This window comes from Callionymus lyra, chromosome 6 (assembly GCF_982586985.1).
Source record: "Callionymus lyra chromosome 6, fCalLyr1.hap1.1, whole genome shotgun sequence".
Lineage (NCBI taxonomy): Eukaryota > Metazoa > Chordata > Actinopteri > Syngnathiformes > Callionymidae > Callionymus > Callionymus lyra.
Genome location: NC_141823.1, coordinates 27,009,329 through 27,037,199, shown reverse-complemented (window position 1 = coordinate 27,037,199; position 27,871 = coordinate 27,009,329). Strand labels below are relative to the sequence as shown.

Sequence of the window (27,871 nt, the reverse complement as noted above, 5' to 3'; positions counted from 1 at the left end):
CCTGGTGGAGACGTCGCACTCGTCTGACTCAATACGCTCAGTTTTGAGGGTCATTTGTCAAACGAATCTGAAAAAGTTCCTGGTTGTTGAAGAACATTTATCTTCCAGCTGCATCACCATCTGTTTTGTGGAAGTTAGTCCAGTTGCTGTGGAGATTCAGCATCAGGTGAATCCTTTAAGGACGGTCGGATCTTTTTTGCTCTTTAGTTGGAAATGAATCACATGATTTATGCAGTTGGATCAGAGGAAACCGAGGCAACATCTTGGTTTGTGTTTGGTTTGTGTTTTTAACCTAAAAATAGTGACGACAGTCAACAAAACATTTTTCTCCTTTTATTTATTATTTAACTCCAGAGACCAACTTGAACCATCTCTGACTTTCTTAATTTTTCCATAAAAACAACTTTCTTTCTTCCAACCTTTTATTTTGGAGCAAACAAGCCAAAAACAATTGTAACACCTCAGATGTGACACAACAATCAACATAACCAACAACAAACAAATCAACGGAATCAGTTCCATCGGTAAAAGTTCATGCACTTGTGAAGAGGTGAGTGTGTTCAAATATATGATGGATCTCCAGGTGGAGGAGCAAAAAGAACCTTCTCTGTTAGTTGCAGTCACCATATATGAACACAAGGGGGTCGTTAACCATCTGGCGTTCTTCTACACAATCCATCTTCTACTTTCTGTCTTCTTTAGCGATTTGAGCTGCGAAAGGAAACAGAAGACATGGTTAAGTCTATTAAAATGAGGAAGTTAGTATAAATATCTTAACACCACATATTTTTACTATAAACCTTCTTAAAAAAAGATATATATTAATTTAATTGAGCAAGTAGAATAAAGCCACCTCACATGGAAACTACATTAAGTTATTTATGTTATTTAACCAGGAAATGTCCCATTGAGATTAAAAAAAAACTATTTTTCAAGACCAAGCAGCAGCAAAAAGATACAATTACAAGATTTTAAATCAAAATACAATTCATACATATTTTTAAAAAAAAACAGTTACAATTTATAGAAGTCATCTAAAATTAGTAGTTAATTTGTAAAGCACCTTTCTAGACCAGGGTCATAAAGTGTTTAACCATAAAAAAAATACACAGTTAAAATAAATACTTTAAAAGGTCAAGACACATAAGACAAACACAGGAGTCGCAGAAAAACGGGACAAAGCACAAATAAAAGTAGAGATTTTTCTCAGTTGAAGGAAACAGTTTCTGTTCAGTTTTCTGCAGTGTTGAACTAGAGACATGTCTTTGTCCAATACAACACCCAGGTTTCTCAGGCTCAGTTTGACAGACTGACCTAAGTCACCCAAGTACTGACTCAACCCTGGAACCTTATCAGGAGCAATCACCAGAGTTTAGATAAAGTGCTCCCAGCCTGGAATTCAATGCACCTAATAAAATGAGATCAGTTATGTTCAAGTCTTTTTGTGGGAGGAACAGAGTAAGCAATTGCCATTTTTCCCATTTTGGTGTGAACAATGAGAAAAAAATGAAAATTGAACACCTGAAGTGAGAAAGAAAAGTCACAGAAGGAGGAGAAACTGTTTGCTGAACGGTCTCTGGTGTGTGTGATAAAGCACTTTTAATTCTGTCTGTGGGTTTTTCTCCTCTGATAGACGGAGGTATGTTTATTTTTTAAAGTCATGTGACCATCATGACCATAACCTCGTTAAATTAAAATGGTTGACTCTTCTCTGCAAAACGAGTGCAACACATTCAAACGGTTGTAAACTATGTTAAGACTGAGTGTGTGTTTGTGTCGTGCCTGGAACACTCACGTCGAACCTCCAGTTTACACTCAACAACGTCCTCGCCGCTGTCGTTGACGGCCTTGCAGGTATAAACTCCCCCGTCGAAGGCACACGGTTTACGGATCTCCAAGGTTACGATTCCTTGTCTGATCAGCATCCGGTATTTAGCTTCGTTACTGATGTCCATCTTGTTCTTGTACCAGGTCACCCTGGGCTGCGGAGAGAGAGTGAGAGTGTGAGGACTTTGGACTGTGTTTTTGAGCGTGTGCTTGTTTGTTATTGTCTATTTTGTCTTGTGCCACAAGTATTTTGGCAGAACCTCAACCTCCCAGGACCTCAGTGAGGGAATAAGTAGAAGAAAATGAATGAAATAAATAATTCAAAAGAACAATTAACATCTCCAAAGGATGGAATCCATGAGCAAAAAATAAATCCCTGATGTTCAACAAAATAAATTATCTTTGTGATGTGAACTATATTCGATATAATACTTATAATTATAAGTTATTAATACATTTATTAAAATCTGAAGAAGTTTTTCTTATTTCCTGTAAAGTTTATTAAACAGGTTTATTAATTGACATTTTTATTGTTTACTGCCTTTTGGTGGTTAGATTCATTTTTCTATTATTTAGTCTTTTTATTTTTATTCATTTTTTTTATTCTATATTCTGTACTGCCTCCACAAAAAACTGCTGCATTGTGTTGGCAATACAAGTTTTCGGGTTTCTGGTTTATGATGTTCATTTTTTGTTTAAAATGTCATCTTTAGTTCTGTTTTAATATGAGATAAAAGAGTATTTTTTTGACTTCATGACAACTAAGTACAAAATCTGAGGGTGTAAGCAAATCTCTGTCATAAATGCCCTTCGAAAGAGAAAACTTGACATTGTTTTCATGTCCATGATTTAAACATATTAAAATGTGTTTATGAATGTGTTCTGTAAGTTACATTTTCCAAGTGTCGGGAATCAAAGAAGTCTCTTCATGTTTTAATCATTTGAACATGATTTAAAAGTGTCCTGCACTGTTCTAAATACTTCTGTTCTACTATACTGGTTATGTTGTAACCAGGATACGTGGATAAATAAATAAGCTTGTAAATATAGAGCGTGACAAAAACAATCGTCCAAACATGTCCGTGCACGTGACTCTTCATCGCCTCGACTAACCTTCGGGGTTCCTCGTACTGAGCAGCTCAGTGTTGCGTTGTAACCAGCGATGACTGAACGGTTGACCGGCGGGTGCGTGAACTTGGGAGCCTCAGAGAAGTCAGGATCCTTGTAGGTCGGCGGCTTGTAGCTGATTCCTGACGGGACAAAAAAACTGCAGATGTAAGCGTGTATCGTCCATGCTGACGTTCAGGGTCAGGGTTGACCTGTGCTGACCTGTCTTCTGAATGTAGACGCCGTCTTTGGTGTTGCAGGTCACTGGGCTCAGACCCACCATGTTGATGGCGTAGACACGGAATACGTACTCGTTCCCCATGATGAGGTCGGACACCACGCAGTTAGTGCGGCGGTACTGGTCGAAGACGGTGAACCATTCCTGGAGAGCAATCACAACAACTGGTGTTTTAATCCAAATTAACCATGTTTGTTACACTTTAGAATGGGGAACACCTATTAACTATTAATAAGCTACTTATTTATACCTGTATTAATGGGAAATTACCTACTTATTAACCATCATAATGTAATAACTCACACCTTGTTCACCTTTAATAACATGATATTAAGTTCAGGCTAAAAAACACCTTAATTACCGATTATAAACAGGAAATCAAGAAATAATTATAAAACTAGCTTCTCTCTATTTACCCCTTATTAGGTTTAAGAACCATAATAAAAACAATTACTTTAATTATAACTTTCTCTTTTATAGAAAAGTATGAATTTGCTGCCACTTTAGAAAAGGGAACATATTGATCGTTTCAAATACTTATTTTTGAGCAATTAAGTAGCTATTAAAACAAAAAAAACGTGGTTTCACCAAAGTTAATCTTTTATTTATTTCTTTTATTTATATCATGTTATTAAGGGTAGAATATAATCACAAAGAACAAGGTGTGAGTTAATTTCCTGTTAATACATATATAAATACGTAGCTTATTAATAGTTAATATGTGTTCCCCATTCTAAAGTGTTAAAATATTAACCATTATTAGCTACTTATTTATATCCGTACTTGCCACGTATTAACCATCATAGTACTAGGTCACACCTTGTTCATTGTGAAAATAAAGATCAAGAGTTCACGCAGAACAAGACCTTAATTACTTTTTTTTTTAATATAAATTAATGTAATTAAAGATTAACTTTGGTAATGTGGAGATAAGTATCCAAGTACCATGAGAGAAGTCATTCATTATTAACAATGCTGTCTCTTTTAGAGGAAACAAAAATTAATATCATCCTAATTACTCAAAATCTGATATGAATGTATAAATAATGTTTTACCCCAGTTTGAAAACACATTTTTGACATTAGAACTATTAAATACCTGAATTAATATGAATAAAATATGAATATGCTGCCACTTTAGAATAGGGAACATATTCTCAATTACAAATACTAATTTTTAAAGAAATTAGGATGATATTGATACTAGTATATTTTTGCTTTTTTCCTTAAAAATAGACATTATCTAATAGTCAACTACTTCTCTCAATGTATTTTGGTAAATATAGAGTTTTTTAAAGTGAATCTTTAATAACTTCTTCATTTCCTGTTAATAAAGCATTAATGAAGGTGTATTTCAGAGTGAACACTTATATATATATATATAATAATATTATGCTATGTAGTACTTTATGATGGTTAATAAGTGGCTAATATGCTCTTAATACACATGTGAATAAGAATGATCATTGAGAACGTTGTATTTTTTAAGTAAAAGGCTTCTGTCAGCATAAATCAATAGAAAAATGTTTTCTTGCATGCTGGGACTTTTTTTTCTAAATACTCCGTCTTCCCCTGCTGCTCACCGTTACATACATTTTCATCTAATAATTCCATTTTCTGTCTTATCTCGGAGCCTCTGCGTTTCACCCGGAGCAACACGATACTCAGCAAGCGTTGGAAAAGGAGCTACAAGTGGATCTAATGAGATCTAATAGTCGGGCCAGAGTAACAGGAGCCGCCAGCGCTGGCCAGAAGAACAATAGTGTTGCGTCACGGCTCCCCTGGTCCACAGTGGCTCCACCACGCACTGATGAGATTAGTGTTGGCAGCTGCATGTAGTGGAGGAATTACAACGTTTTAAAATTGTTCCCATATTGCAGCAAAGGATTGGTAGAAATCTGGAAGTGTGTCAGATTTTTTTTTTCTTCTGATTTTAATGTGGCAAATACATCAATACTTTGTCTGTAATGCAAACGATCATAAGAGTTTTTATCTGTTGCAGTCGAGTTTGGTTTTCAACTGGTGAGGAATCAATAATAGACATTATTTATGATGTCATGGACGCTATGATCTTATGATGTTTTGACTTTGAGTTACTATAAATAATCTAATAATGTGGTTGAAAGTATTTTCTGAAACTTTAAATGCTGGCCTTTCACTTTTATAGTTGTACATTTTTTTGCATGAACCTCATGGTTTTAATCTCACTTTTTCTCTTCTCTCTTCTCTCTTCTCTCTTCTCTCTTCTCTCTTCTCTCTGCTCTCTTCTCTCGTGTCTAAACTCTGACTCTGGCCTCCCTTAAAATTATCTCCAAACTTCACATCAGCTCTGATAAAATCAATCTCTAAAAAAAGACTTAGCGTCTTCAACTGTGACCTTTCTAATCTGCCTTCCTTGCCAGAGATGACTGGACTAGATGCCTGGACTAATACGAAACACTCTCTTCGTTTGCAAAAGCTATTGTTCCAGAAATGACATGAAAGAGTTACCATGGTTTTCTTGTCAGCTTTCTGGATGCAGTACCCGGTGATTTCAGAGTTTCCGTCGTCTTTCGGAGGCTTCCAATCCAACGCGACATTGAAGCCCCAAACATCGTAGACTTTCAAGTCTTGAGGAGGCCCCGGGACATCTGCAAAAGAGATCTCCGTCACATCTTCCTGTTCCACCCGCACACAGTGGACCAGTCGTAGCCTACCAACGATCTGCAGGGTGACGCTCGCCGAGTCTTCCACGTTCTCGATCTGGACGTTGAGATCGTACCGGCCCGAATGTTTCCGCTCGGACCTGCGGATGAAGAGGATGGTGTCCACCTCGCTGCTCCTCTGGCTGACCAGGGTCGGGTCCAGCGGCTCCTTGTCTTTGCTCCACGTCACCTGTGGCCGCGGCTTACCCTGAAAATATCAACAAGGGATAAGATCGAGAACCAACATTACATTCTGTTTTTAAAAAGAACTTCACAAGTAAGTAAGTAAGTAATTTTTATTTGTATAGCACTTTTCCAGACCAGGGTCACAAAGCGCTTAAACAATAAAAACAATATTCAATAAAATATATACTTTAAAGATCAAGATAAAACTGAGAACACAACAGGAGTTCCAGAAAATCAATGGAAAGCCTGAACAAATAAAAGTGTCTTAAGATGTTTCTTAAAGGAGTCAGTAGATCATCAAACACAGAGGGAGAGGAAGATCGTTCCAAAGCTTAGGAGCAACAGCCTGGAAGGATTTCTCTCATCTGGTCCTGAACTGTGTTCAGGAACCATCAGTAGATTCTGATCCACAGACCTCAGAGCCTGAGCTGGGGTGTAAGTCTGGATCAGATCACTGATGTAAGGAGGAGCCTGACCATGAATAGATCTGAAAGTAAGAACCAGAATTTTAAAGTTGATCCTGAAAGAAACTGGAAGCCAGTGAAGAGTTTTAAGGATCGGAGAAATGTGAGTTCTTCTACTAGAGCGGGTCAGAATTCTCGCTGCAGAGTTCTGTATCAACTGCAGGCGTGACAGCTCCTTCTTCTTCTGCAATAGTCCAAGCGAGAAGACACAAACGCATGGATTACAAGCTCTAGATCATGTTGTGACAACATTTTCCTAAATTTAGAGATTTTTCTCAGTTGAAGAAGACAGTTTCTGGTCAGTTTCACAAGTGATTCAAAAACATGATTCAACCTGAAACGGAATCACCAAGTTGACAGATTCTCCAACTTTCTTGACCAAAGTCTGACGCAGTTGTCGCGGAAGCCTTATTTTAGGACGTTCTGTAAGACACACAACAATCCACTGTAAATACAACAAACAAGAAAGTTAAGAACCAGAAGTAGCTCAATCGTACGCATTATCTCCCGGATGGTGATCGGCTGTGCGAGGCTGGCAGGAGCGCTCGGTCCGGCCATGTTGAAGGCTCGGACGCGGAACTGTAGCCGGTCTCCAGTGGTGAGTCCTCTGACCACCAGTGAGGTTCTATCAGTCAGGCCTTCGTTGGCAGGAATCCACTCGTCCGCTGGATCAAGACAGAAACATGTCAATCAATTCGCCCTATAGTTGACCTGGACCTATACATTGTGCTGAGAGATTCTAACATCATAAAACTGGTTCTTGGTTCACTGATAAAAACATCAAACAGAAAATGGTGGTAAATATAGATATATTAGGAAGACCCTCAGCAACATGCACTCACTTCCCTCCTTGCAGTACTCGACTCCATAACCGTCCAGGTCTACGGAACCAACCCGCTCGGGCTCTCGCCACTTCAACGATATGGACGTGTCGGTGATGTCGTCCACGCAGAGTCCGACCGGCTCGCTGGTCGGTGCTGGACGAGACACAAGAGAGCAGATAAAATAAAGTAGGAACATTTACAGCAATATCTTCTCAACAAATTACTACGAGAGGGTTCAAATCTCAAGCCAGCTAGAAGCTAAAGGTCAATTATATCACATAATGAACCACAATTCTTCAGATAGATTATCATTCAGCGAGAATTCTGACCGACTCTAGTAGAAGAACTCACATTTCTCCGATCGTTAAAACGCTTCACTGCCAGTTTCTTTCAGGATCAACTTTAAAATTCTGGTTCTTACTTTCAGATCTATTCATGGTCAGGCTCCTCCTTACATCACTGATCTGATCCAGCCTTACACCCCAGCTCGGGCTCTGAGGTCTGTGGATCAGAATCTACTGATGGTTCCTGAACACGGTTCAGGACCAGATGAGAGAAATCTTTCCAGAAATGTTTCTTTTGAATGCATTAAAATGCTTTATAACTACAACCTTTTCTGCACCACGGACCGGTTTTGTTTTTTATTGTTAAAGCGCTTTGTGACCCTAGTCTAGAAAGGCGCTTTACAAATAACTTTTACTTATTACTTACTAACTTTCTTATAATTTCACATAAGGCGTATCAAACATATGGCCAGTAGGCCGGATTCAACCAGTTTGCGGACCTGTTCTGATGATACTAACCAGTAGTAAAATGAACTGAAACCAATAAAACAAACTGCTCTTTTAACTGGATAGCAAGATAGTAGATAATTGTGTTTCGCAAGAAAGTTGTTTATAATCTGGTCTTGGCAAGAAGACAAAGCAAGATTGCCTTCTTTGAAAAAAGGTTCATAATAAAAGACCAGGTGTCACCTTTATTCACTAGGTGTATGTTTAGTATAGTGTAGTAGTTGAAAGAAAATATCCTTCATCGCCATGTCAGAAAAAACACAACAACTTTCAAAGACGGCAAATAAAAGACTAAATTAAAACAGAAAGAAGAAAGAAGAAGAAGAAAACAGTCCGTATTTGTTGTTGTCATATCATATTTTGACCAACTTTCCTATTGATATTCTTTTATGTCGCCCTTGAGTTAAAATGAGTTGGACCCCCTGTTTTAAACCTTTTTCAGGCTTTTTTAGCTGCATCTTGTACAAATGAAGGACTTGTGTAGTCATGCAACACATCAGGATGAGGAGCTTAAACTAGTGATGAAGCTTTATGAAGCAGTGTCATGTTGTTTAGAGGTCAGCAGGTGGCGCCATCCGTTTTAAAATGATGTGATGTTTCACTAGAACAGTTGTTCAAAGCAAAGGGAAATGGTGCAGAGACTGCCATCTAGTGGTCTCTGACAATGATGCTTCATGAAGCTTCATCAGTCAATCACTAGCACAGACATGTAGCATGTGAATATCCTTAAAATAAATCACTAAATATAACACAAAAACACTTTAGCTACTAACAAAAAGCAAAGAAAAAAACCCTGTAAAAAAAAAACAACACTGTCATAAATACTAATGATCTTCATCTTCTAACCGATCAGTTTTATGTTTCTCCAGACCTCACAAGGGCCACATAAATGCATCCAAAAGAGCCACATGTGGCCCCTGGGCCTGACTTCCCCAGGTCTGCTCTGTGGTCCTCATTTTACCATTGCATGCGAGCCATGCAAGACACACAAATGTCTCTGCAGCTTTAGGAATTTTGCTCGTCTGGATCTGTCAATATTTCATCTGTGTGTGCAAATCCACAGTCTTGAAACGACTCCCATGAAGGCGAGGTGGAACATTAATCTAACCGTTACTGCAAGAACTTGTTGACAGCGAGCAGGAAGCTAGTCGGTCGTTAACCTGTCGCTGCGCAGCTTGTCGTGACTCGAGGCTTCAATGGCTTTACGACATCACACGGAAACTTGAGACATTTGAGCTGTAGCATATATTTCACCTTTGGTTTTTAATAGAAACAAGCTTTCAGGCTATTAGACAAAACCTGGGATTTAGATTTAGATAATAATTGACCACAATATCCTTTCGTTTGTATAATGTAACACCTTTTTTAGCATTTGAAATGTCATTGCTAGCAATGTGTATTATGAAACAGCAGGCGGCAGCAGTTCCTGAACATGCTTTACAATACTTGAATATTTTCAAGTTCCCTAATGTCACATCCTTTTTCAACACAGGGTGACAGATCTTCAACGCATTTAAGGTTCCAGATGGTAATTCAAAACACCAAATAATTTTAATCATCTGTTCTTTGTCTCAAATTCAGAATTATTACATTTATTTAAATTTAATTGGCTGACAAACTCCATACTTTAAATATGTCATATATTTTAATATCATATACTGTTAAAATTTAAGTTAAAACATGTGTGTTTTTTATATAAGTTAAATCTAAAGCAATTTCAACTCTGTTTATATTCTCTCTTATACTGATTATTTTATGTTTGTGTCTGTTTGTCTTTTACATTCTCAGTGGTTTTTTATGGCTTAAAAATTTGATCAATGACACCAAATGGCCAAAATGGGGTGTGTGTGATCCATTCATAATAGTGTACATACTAAAGTACATCTATGATGATGAGTAGTCAAGAAAAAAACACATAATGATTGGTCAATATTTCTACTAAACTACAGATGCTAATGATCACTGCTAACCTGAACGGCTACTGATCATGCACTTCCATAACAACTTCAGGACCTATTTAACCAAAACTTGAAACAACATTGTACCAGACAGTAGCAGCTCCTTCGCCTTGAAGGCGACCTCAGTAGATAATGTTGGACGTCCGTCTGGGTCGACCTCTCCTGCTGCCGCAGGACCTCTTGATACATCCTTGTCTTGCTCTGCAACATTTGTCGCCTCCTGTTTCTTGTGCGCTGCCTTTGGAAGTTTGGGCTTCGTCATGGTGTCCCTCACAAGTTGTGAGCAACCCTCATCGCAAGCAGCGACAACACAACTCGAGCAACTGCCGTCACAGTGGCACCAAATCCCTTCGTGTTCAGCTGGTGGTCCGGCAAAGCCCAGGACTTCCAGGTCATTATTTATAGAGAGGAGTTCCGCGGATAGTTTCCTAATCAGCCGGGCTTAGACTTCAATCCTTCGGTGGGATATACAATGTTGTCACTGAATTAAAGATGGAATACTCTGGACAGATACCAGAGTTGGTTTAATCATCACACCTCTGTGGATTGACATATCGTAGCTGAAATATAGATGCAGTCAAGAGACTCGCAGAAGAACATTGTGATTCAGAGTTGAATAAAAAAGAATAAAAGAAGAAGTCGAGCTCTGAATGCAGCGAGGTGAGTCATGCTGCTGATGTACAAATGGAGTGGGAATCAAAGAGAACCTGACATGAACAGACTGTAGAAAGTAAGGTCATGTCGATGTATGTTCAATGTGGAGCGCTTCAGTTTTCAAGTCTTTTCTTTTTTACCAAGTAAAAAACCTATGAACCGATGGCTTCTAGCAATGGTTTGCCACTGTGATTTTTGGATTAATTTGTGTCACAAAAGCCACAGAAATGTTTCTTTTGAATGCATAAAAATGTTTTATTACTTAGAGTGACCTACAACCTTCTCTGCACCACGGACCGGTTTAATGTATTCACAGTTTTCATGGATCTAGCTTCAAGGTCTGTCAGATAAAAACAGCAAAAATACCAGATATAAAACCGAAACTCAGTAGTAGCCCTGGGCTCTTGGCAGAGGGATTGTTCCATCTTGTTTTTGTTTGTTCCCTTTCTAGAAGTTTTCTCAGAGTAATGTAGATCAAGTTTTTTACTTAAATACAATTAATAATATTTTATATATATATGAATATATATATATATGGTTGGGATGGTTCCACATTGTTTTTGTTTGTTCCTTTTCTATAAGTTTTCTCCGATTAATGTAGATCAATGGGGATCCCGTTTTTTACTTAAATACAATTAATCTAATTTTATATATATATATAAATATATATATGGTTGGGATGGTTCCACATTGTTTTTGTTTTATCGTTTTCTAGAATTTTTTTGTTCGTTTAGTAATGTAGATCAATATAGATCAAGTTTTTTACTTAAATACAATTAATATTTTATATATGTATATATATATATATATATATATATATATATATATATATATATAAATGGTTGGGATGGTTCAACATTGTTTTTGTTTGTTCGTTTTCTAGAATTATTTTGTTTGTTGAGTAATGTAGATCAATATAGACCAAGTATTTTACTTAAATACAATACTTAATAATATGTATATATAAATATATTAAATAAAATATATAAATATATATATAAATAAAAACAGCAGAGATTCAGAAATTATATTTATTTACTATACGGCCAAGTGAAAAATGCCAAATACTTTCCAGCTCAATAGTGTTCATGCTTTATGTTTATGTATGATTGTGAATAGTCATAATAGTAAGTCAATTTTTCTCCTGAGCTATAGATGCCAACGATCACCGCTAACCAGAAGTGCTTCTGATCCCAGCACTGCTCAGTCATTCCAGTGCTGTTCAAAGATGCTGTTCATTTATATAACCTTGTCTGTTCCCGACACGCTCGTCCTGCATTCTTGACCTCACAGTAACTCTAGACCGAGCGGAGCAGGTAAGTAATAAGATCCCGCCGCCATCCATCACCCGGAGGATTTATCCATCAACACATGCTAAAAACAGTCGGCTGAGATGCTTTGTGCTTTTCCAGGTCAAACATGTGATCCGTCACTTTTTTTTCTATATCACAAGAAGTAGCGTCTCATCGTGGAAAAAGTCCTGGGAGAAGTTAAAAGTGGATGCATGACTCACCGACGGGTACGAAAGGTTGCGAGGCGGGACTGTGACGAGACATGCCGATGCCGTTGACGGCGTAGACCCTCATCTCATATTCGACCCCCTCGATCATCCTCTTGGCCTCGTAGGTGGTGTCGGTGTAGGGGTCAAAGTTCAGCCTCATCCACCTGTAGCTCTTCTTCTTCTTTCTCTCGATAACATAACCTGAAAGAAATATGTTGATTGAGGATCATTCGCAGCAAAGATTTGAATTTCAAAAAGAGGATTTTGTTCACCAGTGATTGGCTGACCACCGTCAAAAAGAGGAGGGTCCCACTGGACCACACAGGAGTCTTCACCTACGCTGAGGATTCTGGGAGCTTGAGGAGGATCTGGAACATCTGGATGGAATACATAAAGTATATATATATATATAATCTCGTATTTTGAACATATTAAATCTCTTATTTCTGACCGACAACTTTGACGTTGATATCTGCGGTGTCTTCTCCTGCAGGGTTACGGACCACCACCGAGTAGACCCCCTCGTCCTGACGCTCCGTTCCCTCAATGGTGAAGATACAGTGACCTTTTGTGGTTTCTACGTGGACTCTGCCGTCGCCGTCTGTGACCACCTGCAAGAACACATGACTCAGTGAACCACGTATGTTGAAATCGAATGTCAAGTATCCGTGTGGGTTTCATATAGATTCAAAGAGCAAACTCTTATACACTTAAATCAATTAATAATTAATTTAAAAATGTGTATATATATTTATATATATATTAAAAAAAATAGATGTGTGTTTCAGTGTGTGTAAATATACACATCTATTTATGTATAAATAGTAAAAGGATTATTATGATGGGAGAATGTTTCAGATACAAAAAAATATATATATTTATATTAAAATAAAGTCTTTTCAAGGACTTATTATGACTATGACACTTAGACTTTAAAAAATAGATCACGTATTTTACTTAAATGAAATTCATTATATTATATATACTCTATATATATATATATATATATATATAGAGTATATATAGAGTATATATAATATTATGAATTAATTAATAAAACTGTAATTCCTTACATTGATGTTAAATGGAATTGCTACATTAAAATACATAACGTATAATATAATAATAATATAATATACATTATATATACTCTCTCTCTCTCTCTCTCTCTATATATATATATATAGATATATATATATATATATATATATATATATATATATATATATAGAGAGAGAGAGAGAGAGAGAGAGATATAGATATATAGATATATATATATATCTATATATAGATATATATATAGAGAGAGAGAGAGAGAGAGTATATATAATGTATATTATATTATTATTGTATTATACGTTATGTATTTTAATGTAGCAATTCCATTTAACATCAATGTAAGGAATTACAGTTTTATTAATTTGTATTTAAAGATAATTATTAAACAAAAAATCTTTAGGCATAAAAGGCAGTGATAAAAAAAAGGATATAATAAAAAATGGCTATAGAGACTTCAAACTTCAAACATGCTCATATTTTCACACTTCCACCATGTTTTTCTTATTCAACATGCTTGGACAGACATTAGTTTTACTCTGGTAGAAAGAAAAACTTCATTTCTGGCAGTAAATGGAGCCACGCTCACATTCCCCGGAGTTCTCACACAGTGCTGCAGTACAAAAACACGCCAACAGATGGGTTCATGAGCCGCTGGAAGAACACAGCAGCTACACACTAAAAATACATTATTTGTCATCACAGACATCCTGTTATCGCAAAACAATATTGACGCCAATCACTCGTTAGTACTTGAACCACGTCACTAAAATTTATTTTTACATTAATTTATAATGAAAAAAGAAAGACTATTATGAATAAAATGAACGATTTTAGGTATGATTTTTATTTTTTCCTTTTTTACAATTGAAAAAATGCTGTTATAATCAGTGCACACAATTACAAGCGTTCATACAGACCAAAAAAGAAGATAAAAAGTAAGAGTTAAAGAATAACAGGAACATGCTCTTACCTTTTATGTGTCGATCATTTAACCCTAATTATAATTCTTGTACGGCTCATTCTTGTGCACTTTTATTTTTAAACCAGTGACAGCAGTTTACAGATAAATACATGCATTTTGTCAACATTTGTTTTACAGTTCAATAAACACATTACTATCAAATTGTATTAGAAGTCAATTCCTTCATGCTCACTGTCCTTACTTACATGTATGCCAAAACTAAGCTCATGCACTAAAAACATGCACACCTACTGTACCTCCTCACTCGTCACGGTCCACGTTTGGCTTTTCCCGTCTTTCTCTTCTTCATCAGGTTTTGCAGACCTGGCCTGAATTTAAGTGGAGCAGAGCAGTGAAGCAGACGCCACCAGACCAGCTTCCATTTTACTAGCAGTGCAGATCAGCGAGGAAATGTTTCTAGATGTCATTTTAGTTGCAGGTTTTTGGGAAAAAATACCGTCACATATAATACTTTCAACATTCACAAGGATTTATGTGTAATCGTCTTAAATAATAATATCAAACAAAGGTTTAATATTATCTGGAAATAGGAAGTTAAGAAGGTTGAGATACAGATTTATTTGAATACATAAAGAACAAAAAAAAGGATATAAGTACACATGAAAAATAAAATACTTCAACGTATCAGATTTTAAGAAATATATCTCAAATTATATTTTAAAACAACAATTAGATTTTATATAAATATTTGTATATGTGCAAAAGAACACAAACTTCAAAAAGAACAGAATAGTAGAATTGTTTGTTTATTAATTTCCCTCACGTTGAAATTTCATTTTACTTTAATAACATTGTTTACATTTCTATTTAGAGCTTGACATTTACTTCCACTCCTATGTTGATAGTATTTCAATTAGTCATGTTACTTATTTAAAGATTTTTTCGTCGTTTAAAATATGATTTCATACATTCTATATAATAGATACTTTCGTTCTTTATAATTCAATTAAAAAGTTGCTTTAACCCTTGTGTTATCCCAGGGTCAAGGTGACTCGAAGTCCTGAAAACAAATGTGTTTATGATATCCCTTGTGTTGCCTCTGTGTCAAGGTGAACGACCTCCCTGGCTTTCATAAATACTTATGCAGTGGTGGAGGTCTTTCACCTTTAATGAGAAAAAAAAATGATAATAATTATATTATTACTGTTTAATTTGATATAACTTTTTTTTTATTGAATAATAAATTAAGAAAAGAAAATTACCTTCATTCCATGAATTAATGTGCAGTTTTCTATGTTGGTTTAGCTTTAAATCTGTATTTGAATTTCATAAAACACTGTGTTTGAAAGTGTTTTTAAAATAGACTTGGTTTACTTTTTAAAAGATGTACAAATGATTTCCTAGTAAATTTCAAGTTCTGATCGCTTTACCTTCGCCGCCTTGGTCCAGACCACAGTAGGCGCCGGGTCCCCAGTGATCGGCACATCCAGGCGCAGTTTGTTACCAGCAACCACAACAATGGTTGACTCGGCTGTCCGGCCCATGCAGTCCAGGTGGATTTTAGGAGGATCTGAGGAGGTCAAAACACATTTTAACACAACAGGATAGTATACACAAGACTTTATGAATGATCAGGTACAATGCTAAACCTCAGGCTCACCTTGACGAGGAACATAATCGATCTTCACCTCTGGGGAAACAAGAGAAGTCAATACAGGCCCGTTTAACACTGAAGAACAATAGTCCTGACGGTACCTAAGAAATTGAGTTTGGCAGAAAGGTTGAAGGCGTAACCATTCGGAACAAAAGTATAGTCTCCCTCATCCTCCGGCTTCACGTCATCGATGGTCAACTTGTGCATCCTGGAATGAGACGACTCAGCGAAACGTGTTGCGGGTCATGCAGGGGTTGACGAGGAATTGTTTACCTGCCAATATGTGTGATGTTCACTCTGGCGTCCGGCTTGACCTCCACTCCGTTCTTGAACCAGGTTCCCGCCACACTCTCGTCCGAAACCTCGCACTTGAAAACCGCCTGATCCTTGGCCTTGACGCTGAGGTCGGCTATGCTCTGGTACACCTCCAGTTCTTTCTCTGACAAATCAAAGACCAGGTTGGACAAGATAGCGTTTGGTGTCAATACACTTATTTCCTTTGAGCACAGCTAACTTATATATAAATAAACAATAGAAGGCTACATACATACACAAGATATACATCATCATATTCTTTATTCACAAAGGCTGAAAAAAGTAAACTATGAAAATATTGTTTTAACAAGATAACAGTAACTCAACTGGTAATTTCAACTTAATAGAAAAGGAAAATATGAAGTTTGCACAGCTCAAAAAACGAATTGGTGTTTAAATTAAAATGTATATTATTTAGTCTATCGAATTACTTGAATTTTGTCCTTTTTTGTCTTATTTTGTAATTACTTTTGGATTTTTTATATTAACTCAAACATGATATCAGGTTAAAACGACACTAACATTTTGACATTATAATTATAATTTCCTTTTAATATATCTGTATTGTCTGCATGACCAACAGTGGGTCAGAGATGGGGTTTGCATTCATTTCCAAATTGCTAAAATACTGAGAGAATGTTTAAAATTAGAAGGAAATCGAAGATATTTTCTCTTATTTTGAAAGCAAATAGATTTGTAGACTGTGGATGTGTTGCTGGAATCTTACCACCACCGTAAGTAAACTATGCGGAGCTAGAAAAGAACATTTTCAATCTTGTTTAGTTTCATTTTAATTCCACTGGTGAACAGGTGAGTGGTCTTTCTCACCGTGGCTCACAAGTGTTGGTTATTGAATAACTAAATGAATGAACACATCAGGAACATAAACCAGCGTGTAACAAAGGTGAATGTTTGCAGTGCATTATGGGACTCATGGTGATGTATTGAACAGTTTGATAATAGACGTTAAATTGTACGACTATACATTGAGCTGATTATCGCCCACATGCCTGCTCTGTTGTGACAACTTAAGGTTTGTTTACAACACGGTAAACAAAAAAACATCGACAGCTATAGGTCATAACGTCGGTTCTGTGCCCTTCAGGTGAAACACACCGTCATGTTTTCTAACTTTAGGTGGAATGTGGGCTCACGTCGCAAAGCGACCTTGAGAGGACTACGTGAGGAATTACAGCCGCCATTCAAAGCTCGGAGAAATCCAGCAGGCGGTCGCAAGGCCGAGGCTTGACCGCGCTGACAGAGAACGCGACCTCTCGGAATTTATCGCTGACAAACTGCTGGATAACAAATTCATAGCTGACGCTTACCCTGCACCATGAGCTCCGCCACGGACTCCCCGCCGTTGGTTTTCACCTTGTAGTGGCCACAGTCATCCTTGGAGGCCTCGTTGATGATCAGGATGTGTTTCAAACCGTCTTTCTTGAAGCGATACTTGAACGACTCGTCCCTGGTCAGCTCCACGCCGTCCTTCTCCCTGAGCAGGTGTTCAACATTAGCTTCTCGGCGTGGAGGGAATAAACAAAAATGAGTCTCCATGCTTGATAGCAACTTACCACTTCACATTGGCTCCCTCCTCTGACACTTCGCACTCCAGCTCCACACGCTCGCCCTTCATCACCATCTGGTCCTCCAGATTCTTGAGGATTTGAACAGGAGGTTCTGAAACCAGCCGGAAAAAGTGTCGTTTACTCTGCTGGTTCCATCATTTTCCTCTCAGTTGCTCGACACGAAACCTTTCACGAAGAGCTCGGTGGTGCATTTCTCGTCCCCGACCACACAACAGTAGGCTGCGTCGTCAGCCAGCGAGCAGTGGTTGATGGTGAGGTAGCGCATGTTTCCAACACTCTCAAAGATGTACCTCAAGGAAGAGAGAACAGTTTTAGTTTGTATTATAAAGTCTGTGTAAATTTTTCCATCATAGCTTTTGACTATGAAAAGCCAATGTGATGAACAAAATATGATGACTATGGTTATTGCTTTTTGTTCCAAGAGGACATTTAAAGTTTATTTAAGGGATAGTTCACCCCAAATTATAAATTTCACTCATCTTATTTACTTTTTCCCACCTTGCACTTTGTTCTTTTGTTTGACTTTGTTCTTTTTTTCCTTTTTATGAAACTTCTTTACCTTCTATTATCTGCTGTGAACTGGAAACCCAATTTTAAAACAAATAAAGTCTATTTGTTTATTTTTTGAAGTTACAGGCAGAAATGTATGTCCACATGACGGTAGCGAACAGAGCTCACTGTCCAAAAAGACACACTTTAAACATCCATATACCTCCATGGTGCTCGCCTGTAACGTCCATTTAAATTGAAATCTCGACAAGAGAAACCGTTGCGTAAAAAAATTAAACAAGTCTATATTTTAAGCTTGTTTGTCGCAGAAGCTCCCAGTGTAGGTTTCTGCACCATGACACAGACTAAGCCGCTACAAACAAGCTTCAAATATAGACTTGTTCTCATGCCAGGAATACAAGAGGGGCGTTAAAGATAAGCAGTATGAAAGTATTTTTATCTATATTTCTATAGGTCTGGTCTTAACAGTGTCTTGGTCTCAGCTAGGACGGGCTACAGCAGACCTGAGCAAAGTGCAGGCCGGGGGCCACATGCGGCCCTTTGACTGTATTTAAGCGACCCACGTAATGTCAAAGTATGATCATGTATAAATGGTTCTAATGTATTAACAAATGTATTTTGTATTTATTATAAATTTCCCTCCTTTCTTGTGTGTATTTTTTCAAGTGTATATTAATTCCTAATTTTTTTTAAAACTGAATTGAAGAAATGTTTTGAAAAAAAATCTTATATACAAGAATACAATAGCAGCTTATTAAGCTTAATAAATGTCACGGCCTGATGACGAATGTCTTTTTTTTTTTTAGGTATTTTCTCGTCTTTCTTTTTACTTGACGGCCCCTAACAACATTCACAGAATTTAATGTGGCCCTTGAAGAATTATAATTGCCCACCCCTGGGCTACAGGCTACTCTAGGAGAAAAAGTCTAGGGGAAAAATGTCAACCTCACGTTTGTTTTCTGCTTTTTGTCTTATACTTAAGTTGTTATATTCCTTTTTAAACATTGTTTATCCAGCACCTATTGTGATTAATGACTCATGATCACTCATTTGATTTAAACTCTTATTCGACGTGAGGGTTAGTAGGAAATTAGTGACATTTTGATTTTGAGGTTTGTGCAAAAAAAGTAGTGAAAAGCATTAGTTTTAACTTCAATAGAAAACATTTGTTTTCCAGTTCGGTCTTCAAAAACACTGTATACAATGGTAAAGGTTTGTAAACTTACTTGCTGGGTTAGTTGAGAAGAAGGTCACGCAGAAGTTGGCATGAGAAAACAAAGAACAAAATTAGAATCTTGTCACAGAAGACGTTTTTATTTCGATAACATCTCTTACCTTCCTGTTGGTTGAATTTCTTGTCCATTCTTCAGCCATTTCACTTCAACATCTGGATTTGCAACTTCAATCGCCAGCTTTATTTTCTGTCCTTTGGTCACTTGGTAGGCAGGATCCAACTTTTTGATGAAAGCTATAATCCGAAATACAATGATGAGATGTGTGGGGTCGCAAGATTTTACAACAAAACTAACCTGCACTTTTCTTCTCTTCCTTCTTCATCTTCTTCAGTCTTTTGAGCATTCCTCGGAGGTCAGTGATGCCATGCTGGAAGGCGATTTTCTCATATTCAGAAGCTGGAGCGCTTTGGAGAACGTTCCATATGTCTGCGTCCATCTCAGTGTGCGTCGGTGCAGCGCTGTGCAGTCAAGAAAGTCATGCTTGGATCATATTAATAAGTCAAGTTAATAGGACAAAACATTTCTTATTTGTGGAAGGTTCCCAAAAAAATCATGTGTCTGGGTTGCTGCAATAAATTTGCTGTGAAACTTAAAAGAAATGTACAGGCACTGTGTCTCTTCTAGTATGTTTAAACAGTGCGTATGTGTAATTGTGCACACATTGCTGCACAGACTGTAGCAATGCCGCACATGTTTCATACTTGTTTCCTATTGGGTATGTTTCATTGAAACTGTGTTCGTGATGACGGTTAGATCGAAGTTTTACTACATTGACAAATGTATTTTTTGGACATTGAATTTTGGCTGATATTATTTAGTTAGGGTGACAAGAGATTTGAAAGTTGTGTTGTAGTTCTTGAAACTACTTATTCATCTGACTTATCTCGGTCTTGACGGTAACTAATCTTGGTTTTCTGTTAAGTTGTTTCGATCTTCGGACCGTGATAGTGGTGAGCTCCACAGAGATCAATTGACAACAGAATATGTCGTCATAATAAACTACAATGAGATGCTCATGTTTGATTTTTGTTTTGTATATTATGTGTATTTTTTAGGAATTCCTCTTTCTGGAAAAGTCTTGGTCTTCAATGGTTCTGACATGGACTTGTTGTTGTTCTTGGCCCTTACAAATATAGAAAAATGCCAACTTGACTTTTTTCTGCTTTTTTTGTGTTATACTTTAGTTGTATGCTTGTTAGTTGTTGTAAAACTGACATGACTATTGACATGACTATTATGGAATATAAATGACAAATGACACATTATAACTATTTCACCTCATGGGTTCATGACCTGGTATCTCTTGGAGCAAATCATACAATCACTCTCATTTAAACTAATACTTAAGAGCTTATTCTATTGTTAGGATGTTACTTCAGGAGGTTTTTTTTTGCTTAAAGAAATGTAACATCCTTGAAAAGATCTTCTTGCTCTACTATATGAACTTGAAAACCATCAAAAGAAAATGTGCAACAACATTGTGCAGCAAAAAGAAAAACCAACGGGCCAATATTAGTATTATTTAAATAATCATTGATAATTTAAAAAACAAAATCAAATTATCGTGCAGATGTCAGTAGATTCTTACCGACTGGAAGGTTTTAGAAAACTGCTGCTTGTTTCCAAAGAGGCAAATATGTCAAAACAAACCAGACATGTCAAGACAAAACATTCAAAAAGAAGCATGTATTAGGAGTCCAAAAATCTCTGTTAATACCGAAATCATACCCTTTGTTATACGCGTGCAGAATTGTTGCGATCTGCCAAAAAGTGATTTCTTGAAAACCCAACTCTCCTGTTGCAGTGCCTTGTGGGTCATGAAGTCTTATAGTAGGAGTGCTTTTGAGCAAAAGTTGAGGACACTTGAGTTTGACTGTCGCTGTGTACAAACACAACCACTCCAGTGAAGACAAAAGTGACAAACGCTCACTCCAAATGAAGCAGAAGTGATGATTGAAGTCTGAAAGAGCGTGAGAAGAGTGATGGACCAGTGGGGGTCTCGGTCCTCACCGGGGCGGGGACGCAGCCATCTGGTCGTGCTCATTAGTGAACCATCATGCAGTTTTCATTCAGATTAATGGAGGACATCAATCATATTAGACGCTACTCACTCTCTGTGGAGACACCAGTCCAAAAAAGAAGACATAAACTTCATTTAAAAAAGATGTTTTCCATTGTCTCATTGAGTGCTGAAGAACGTTGACTCACCTCTTCTTCAGCAAAGTGCTGAAATCCAGCTCACCAGAGTCCCCCTCGTGACTACTGCAGGGACATCAGATACATCAACATTTACCGTCAATACACAAACCCCTAGTTCTCCTGTTAGGTATTAGATCAGTCAAAGGCTTCATCAGGGTCAGCTTTGATCTCAACAGCAGGATGAGAGACAAGAATGTTCAAGCTTTTTCCTCACTTCTGGTCTCAGATCTCACAGCTGGACTCAAAGGTGAGTCTGTGGTTGGTGTGATGATGTTACAACACGCCATAACTGCGCTTCCCCTGTGTGGCAACCCTGCATCACATCCTGCTCCCTCAGAACCATCAAACTGCCATCAAAAGTCCTCACACCATGCAGCTGCTTCTGGCCGTTCTGATGGCGACTGGAGATCAGAGGAACTTGAGGTCGCTGTCATTGCATCAATGTTCTCGTCGTCTATCAGATCTCAGAAGACTGGTGCATCATCCAGCTGGTTCTGTTTCAGAGAGGAAGGAGTGGACTAGGACAGTCCTGGTCCACTTTCTACTGTTCCTCTCAAAATCAGAGCACTTGCGGCATCAAACCTTTACTACCTTGGTGGGGATCCGCCTTTCTTCTTGGTGGCTTCAGCCCTGATCACAGTCAGGATTTAGACAACATGGTGGTACAACATAGACTTAAACCTAAAGTGATAGTTTAACCGAAATTTAAAATTCATGTCAAATAAGAGTTGGGATTATTTATCGGCAAAAGTGTATGTTCAAAATGACATAATTAATGTCCATCTTGTAATGTAGCCTCTACATAAGGAATGCTTCATGAAAATGAAACAAGTCTATATTTTAAGATTGTTTGTAGCAGAAAGTGTAGGCTAGCAGCCTAAATCTTACGCACTGACATGTGTTTCAATGAAGATACACCTGGAGCAGGAGTTGAGAGACTTGGAGCTTCAAAAAAAAACACACTTAAAATATAGATTTATTTTAAATTTTTCAACGAATCCTTTTGTTAAGGCTTCAATTCAAGATGGACGTTACCAAGAGCACCACAGAGGTATTTGGGTGTTTTTAAGTGTTCCATTTTAAAAGAAAGATGAAGAAAAATACATTAAAATGAACATTCTTTTTTGTCTATACCACTAAAAAAGAAAAACAGATTACTCTGAAACTCATCCCAACCCTTAGTGGACATGAGGGTGAGTAGAAAATGAGTGAAATTTGAATTTTGGGTGAACTATCACTCTACAAGACTTGGTCTCAACATAAATGTTTAAGCTGCGTGAAATCTACCAACAATAAATACGTTTGAAAAATGATCTTACTTGTCATGTATCTGTAAAGGTGTTTTCAATGGCAATATCTTCTTCATTTTTCATGATATAACACAAGATTGCGAGTCAATCTACTTTTTGCTTTATATTTACTCAATTAAGATCAGAAAATCCTTCTAACTTCCTAAATTGATGTAAGAAAACTGTCTTGAATAAGGAAGATTTAACTCTAATATCATATATATGTTTAACTATGGTAAACTTTTAACTTGAAAATAGTTTAATAAGTAAGAACATTTTTAAGCACGTTAACATTAACAACTTATCATTGATGTAGCATCAAGAGCATTCAGAAGAACCTGAAGCTCATGATAAATTAAACATTTTATATCATTCTTCTTCTTCTTCAAGAGCAGACATGGGAAATGTGTTGCCCAGGAGCCACATGCGACCCTTTGACTGTTTTTATGTAGCCGTGATGACGTCAAACATGAAGGAAATGTTTATGACAGCTAACAACTTTATTTTGTATTTATTATTCTCTATTTATAAATGATTTGCGCTCTCCTTTTATTGTCTTTGTCCATTTTGTGAATATTTATTGCCCCTTAAAATCTTCAGGGCATATTTAGAAAAGAATCAATTGGATAATTTGGAATCACGTGTGTGCAATCTGAGGCCTTGAATGATCTATTATAGACAATAAAGAGAAATAACTGAGGAATAAAACCAGTTAAAATGACATCAAAAGACTCACGTGCGCCTGAAAGCTGCTCTTATGTCGAAACCCTCCGTCCCACAGGCCTCTGCAGTACATTTAACACTTGTTTGTTAAGGTTTACGTGGCAGCAGGACACATGCAGGAACATATGTACTCACCATGAACAGTCAAGTCGAAATTACAGCTGTCGAACTTATCTCGAGAGGAAACCTCACATCTGTAAGCGCCGGCGAAGCTACCCTTTGCTGCGATGATGTGCATCTCAAACGTGTAGATCTAAGATGAGGAAGCGTGAGCGATGTAGTGTGTCTTATTGGTCTCATTTATTATCCTGTGATTATTTTTAAAATACATCTAAATATATACAGCATATTTAATGATGTCATACCTTAGTGTTTCGATCATACAATTCCTTTAACTGCAGATGTTTCCTGGACTTGCTGGCCAGATCCATCCACTTCCCTTTGAACCACTTGATGGTGGGTTTCTTCAGCAGGGATTCTGCATTCACTTTGGCCACGAAGATGATGTTCGCTCCTGAACAGACATTGTAGCTTCAACTCGACATCATCTTCACATATTTAGGAATGAGAAATTAATTCCTTCTACGTTTGCCTCTTCAACATTAACATTTCTTTTCATTCTGACCGTTTTACTAAACTCTGAGTATCTTAAACTCCAAGACGTTCCACCCTCCCTTCATTCTACTCTTCACGTCCTTTGATTTCTTAAGATAGTACAGTACACTTTTAAACTCACCCACTGTGACCTCTCCACTCTGAGGTTTCTCTGAAAACAGTCCGGTCAGATCTTGTCTGGTGTCTGGTACTTGACCTTCTGTGAACAGTTAATAACCCATATTCAAGATTGAGTTGATGTTAAATGCAAAGCATGTTACAGGTCTTGCATTAACTAAAAGAAATGTCCCACTTGCTACGAAAAACATTTGATTTAGGAATAATGAGACTAATATCTCTGTATTCACCTTCAGCTGCCGGGGCGTCCTGTACAGGGCTGGTAGTCTCCGCTTGCGTCGGCGCCTCCACAGGTGGAGTTTGGGTCTGTTCCGGTTCAGCAGTTGGTGCCTCTGCTGGAGCTGCTGGAATGTTATGGTCATGACGTCCAAAATGAAAGATTATTATGACAAAGCAGGAAACCGTATTAGAATTCAAAAGTCATATCAACAGTTTAATTAATAATCATGGCGGAACAGCATTGGAAACAAAGGCTGGATGATCATGTTCGTCAACTGATGGTAAACCTAGTCTTTCTCTGTAGATCTGACCAGTAAAATTACAAATTACGAATGAATGATTTTAGAATATGACTATAAAGACCAGGCCTCAGGGACCAAATCCAGCCCACCGAGGTTTATTTTCATGGCCCAGAGATTTTAAAGAAAGTACTCAATACAACTTAAAAGCTTTGAATGATTTCAAGGACTCTAGTCTTGTCATCTACTGTATTATCTATTAAACGCTCATCTCATCTTCCATCGTTCATTCATCCTCGTCCTAAAAACCTTGGATCTATGTGGGTTTAAACGTTACATTTTAGTATTTCAAGTGGCACCACATCAGGCTAACTTCACATCCATATTCATGTCCTGACTATCTTATTTCAATTAAAAAGCTTTGACTGACAGATGTGTGGAAATTGTGTTATACAATTATTGCAGTTTCTCGTGGGATTCAGGAAGTGGAGCCAGGAGCAGGTGGACAAATCACTGGAAAAAACTCTAAACTGGAGTTGATTTAGTTCCGTAACACACTTGGGACACAAGAGGTTTTATTTAATCTATCTTCACTGTAAGAAGCATTATTATCAGTTATTATCACTCAGAATTAGTGGCATAATAATAGCAAACTGGGATATAATTTACAGCAATAATGAAGCCAGGTTTCATTGAGTTATTAGATCGGGGCCAAGTATCATGAAGCAGAAAGTGACATCTAGTGGCCTTTCAAAATAAAGACACTGTATCATGATACATCTGTAATGTAATAAAAATGGCATAAAGAAAAAAATGGTAGCATTTAGCAAAGAGTTTGGATGTTGTTCATAGTGATTGGTTTGAAAAACAAGAGGTAGTTACAAGCATGAGCTGTGCCAAAAAGTGATAAAAGCTGCTTGAGATATAGAGTCAATATACTGTATATGCAGTATATAAAGAGAGTTTTCTTTTCTTTCTTAACATTCTTCTCTAAATATTCCATTATCACATCCGCCTGTCCAGGTTTTCCATGTGCTATCAGCAGCACTCGTGTCTATACTGAGCTCCAGTCAAGTGCTGGTTACTCATGAGTCAATAATGTTCCAGCACAGAGGTCAAGGTCACCTCACTGACGGATCAAGTGGTAACAACACCAGTGGCGGACAGCTGTGAGTGTCTAAACATTTACCCCATTAATCCAAGTAAACGACGAGCAGGTAGAACCAGCATGGAGTCGACTCTCTTGTTAAAAGTTGCTATATTTTCATTCATGACAGTCAGTCTCCCACCTTTCTTCGGCGCCACCTTCAGCTCAAACTTGACCTTGGATCCTCCCGCGATCACGGCGTAGAAGCCGGCATCTTCCGCCGCCACATTTTTTATGGTGAGCGAGTGTTTGTTTCCGTCAGCTGTGATCCCGTATTTGTCGCCGCCGGCGATGTCCTTCGCGTCGTTCTGCCATTTGACTTTAGCGTCAGGCTTCTCGGTCTCCACGTCGAAGACCACCGAGGATCCTTCCTCTGCCTCCTGGCCCTTCGGTTTCTTGACGAATGCTGAGACTAAAAAGTCAAACTCAATTTCAGTTTATTTAAAAGGACAATGTGCAGTTCCATTAAAAAAGATGGCTGCACAAGATTTAGCACGATGCTACTTTGCATCTGTAGTCCTCAACAACAGTTTACATAATACATCACATACAAATAAAGCAAAAACAAAATAATATACAAAAACACTAAGTCGAAATAGAAGTTGATCATCTAAACTCATGTGATGATGCTACGGGTTAGCACTTAATAGCTAATATAGGTAGCAGAAAAGTAAACGCCTGTATTATAAGTGGCTATATTAAGAAACTTGTGTTGGAAGAAGATCAAAAAGACTATCACAAAGAAAAAAGACTATCACAAAAAAAAGACTATCACAAAAAAGGAAAGAGGAGGTAAATTAATTTCTACTTTTGTTAGCTTTTAGGTTTGTTAGCTTTGAAGTTCACAAAGAAGTACATTATTTTTAACTCCCTTTGCAAAATCAAGTCTTGTTGGAACGAGCTTTATTTTAAACACTTGTTTTATTGAAGGAAATAGAAATGTAAAATAGAATGGAGACGTGTTGGCTGTTGTACTGTTTCAACACACTGGATGGAGCTAACTGAAAACATTCCAAACCTCTTCAACCTTAAATCGTGTTCTGATCGCATCCCTCTATTCAAAAAGCTAAAAAAAAACAGCTGTTCTCCTGAAGCAGCTTCTCATTCAAACAAAGAGTTATTTTAAAGGAATCGTGTAAATGCTGTTAAATAAAGTTCTTCAACTTTGTCTGGTACAGAAACTCACCGGGTTTCTTGGACGGCTCAGGCATCTTCCTGAATCTTTCCTCCGCTAAAAATTCAGCCTTGAAAACGTGGTCGTCCACCAAACGAACCCACTTTTACTAACTTTTTTTTTTCTTCAATCCTGTGTGTTGCGAGAGAACAACTGTCAGTCACACAGTGTTCAGTCCACCGGTCTGTGTCCCCACCCTCCACTTATGCCAGCGCTATATTTCCACCATCCTCTCCTCCAACACCTCTGCTCCCAGATAGGGAAGGCAGGACATCGGTTAAATTTAGAAGAGAAAGCTTTGTCATGCTCTCGACAAAGAAGAAAGGAATAAAGAGCATGAATAAAGAACGAATGGACTTTTCGAAATGTTGGTTTGTCACCTTTAATAGGACATTTTGTAATAAAAAGAAAAACAGATAATAACAAGATTATGATAAGAATGTCATAACAAATGTGTGCCTGTGTCGACTGCTCACTTTGAACAGAAGAATTGCACTGAATTAAACTAACTTTTTTAATTATTTATTAATGTTATAATTCAAATAATGCATTTCTGTTAGAGGATTTCAGGCTAATTATTTTATGTAATGATAAGGATATTGTCAAAAATAGTGAAGCGTGTATGAATAAAT

The 27,871-nt window shown here is 37.4% G+C and overlaps 1 protein-coding gene across 1 annotated transcript; it reads right to left on the bottom strand.

Annotated features, from left to right (window-relative positions):
• Nucleotides 1–320: 320 nt before the first annotated feature.
• mybpc3 (myosin binding protein C3) lies at nt 321–27,520 on the bottom strand. The gene is made up of 33 exons (XM_087794547.1): nt 27,252–27,520; nt 26,208–26,477; nt 24,691–24,804; nt 24,465–24,542; nt 24,094–24,242; nt 23,864–23,981; nt 23,742–23,790; nt 22,308–22,346; nt 21,726–21,779; nt 21,106–21,129; nt 19,812–19,975; nt 19,618–19,750; nt 19,509–19,511; nt 17,938–18,062; nt 17,758–17,863; nt 17,512–17,678; nt 16,142–16,307; nt 15,970–16,076; nt 15,875–15,904; nt 15,645–15,784; nt 14,511–14,582; nt 12,685–12,844; nt 12,506–12,610; nt 12,246–12,434; nt 7,348–7,482; nt 7,003–7,170; nt 6,840–6,928; nt 5,868–6,063; nt 5,662–5,801; nt 3,157–3,316; nt 2,941–3,077; nt 1,796–1,982; nt 321–711 (listed from the first exon to the last, which is right to left on the bottom strand). The coding sequence occupies exons 1-33, from the start codon at nt 27,274–27,276 to the stop codon at nt 683–685; spliced, it is 3,828 nt and encodes a 1,275-aa protein (XP_087650673.1). The 5' UTR covers nt 27,277–27,520; the 3' UTR covers nt 321–682.
• Between the last annotated feature and the right edge of the window lie 351 nt (nt 27,521–27,871).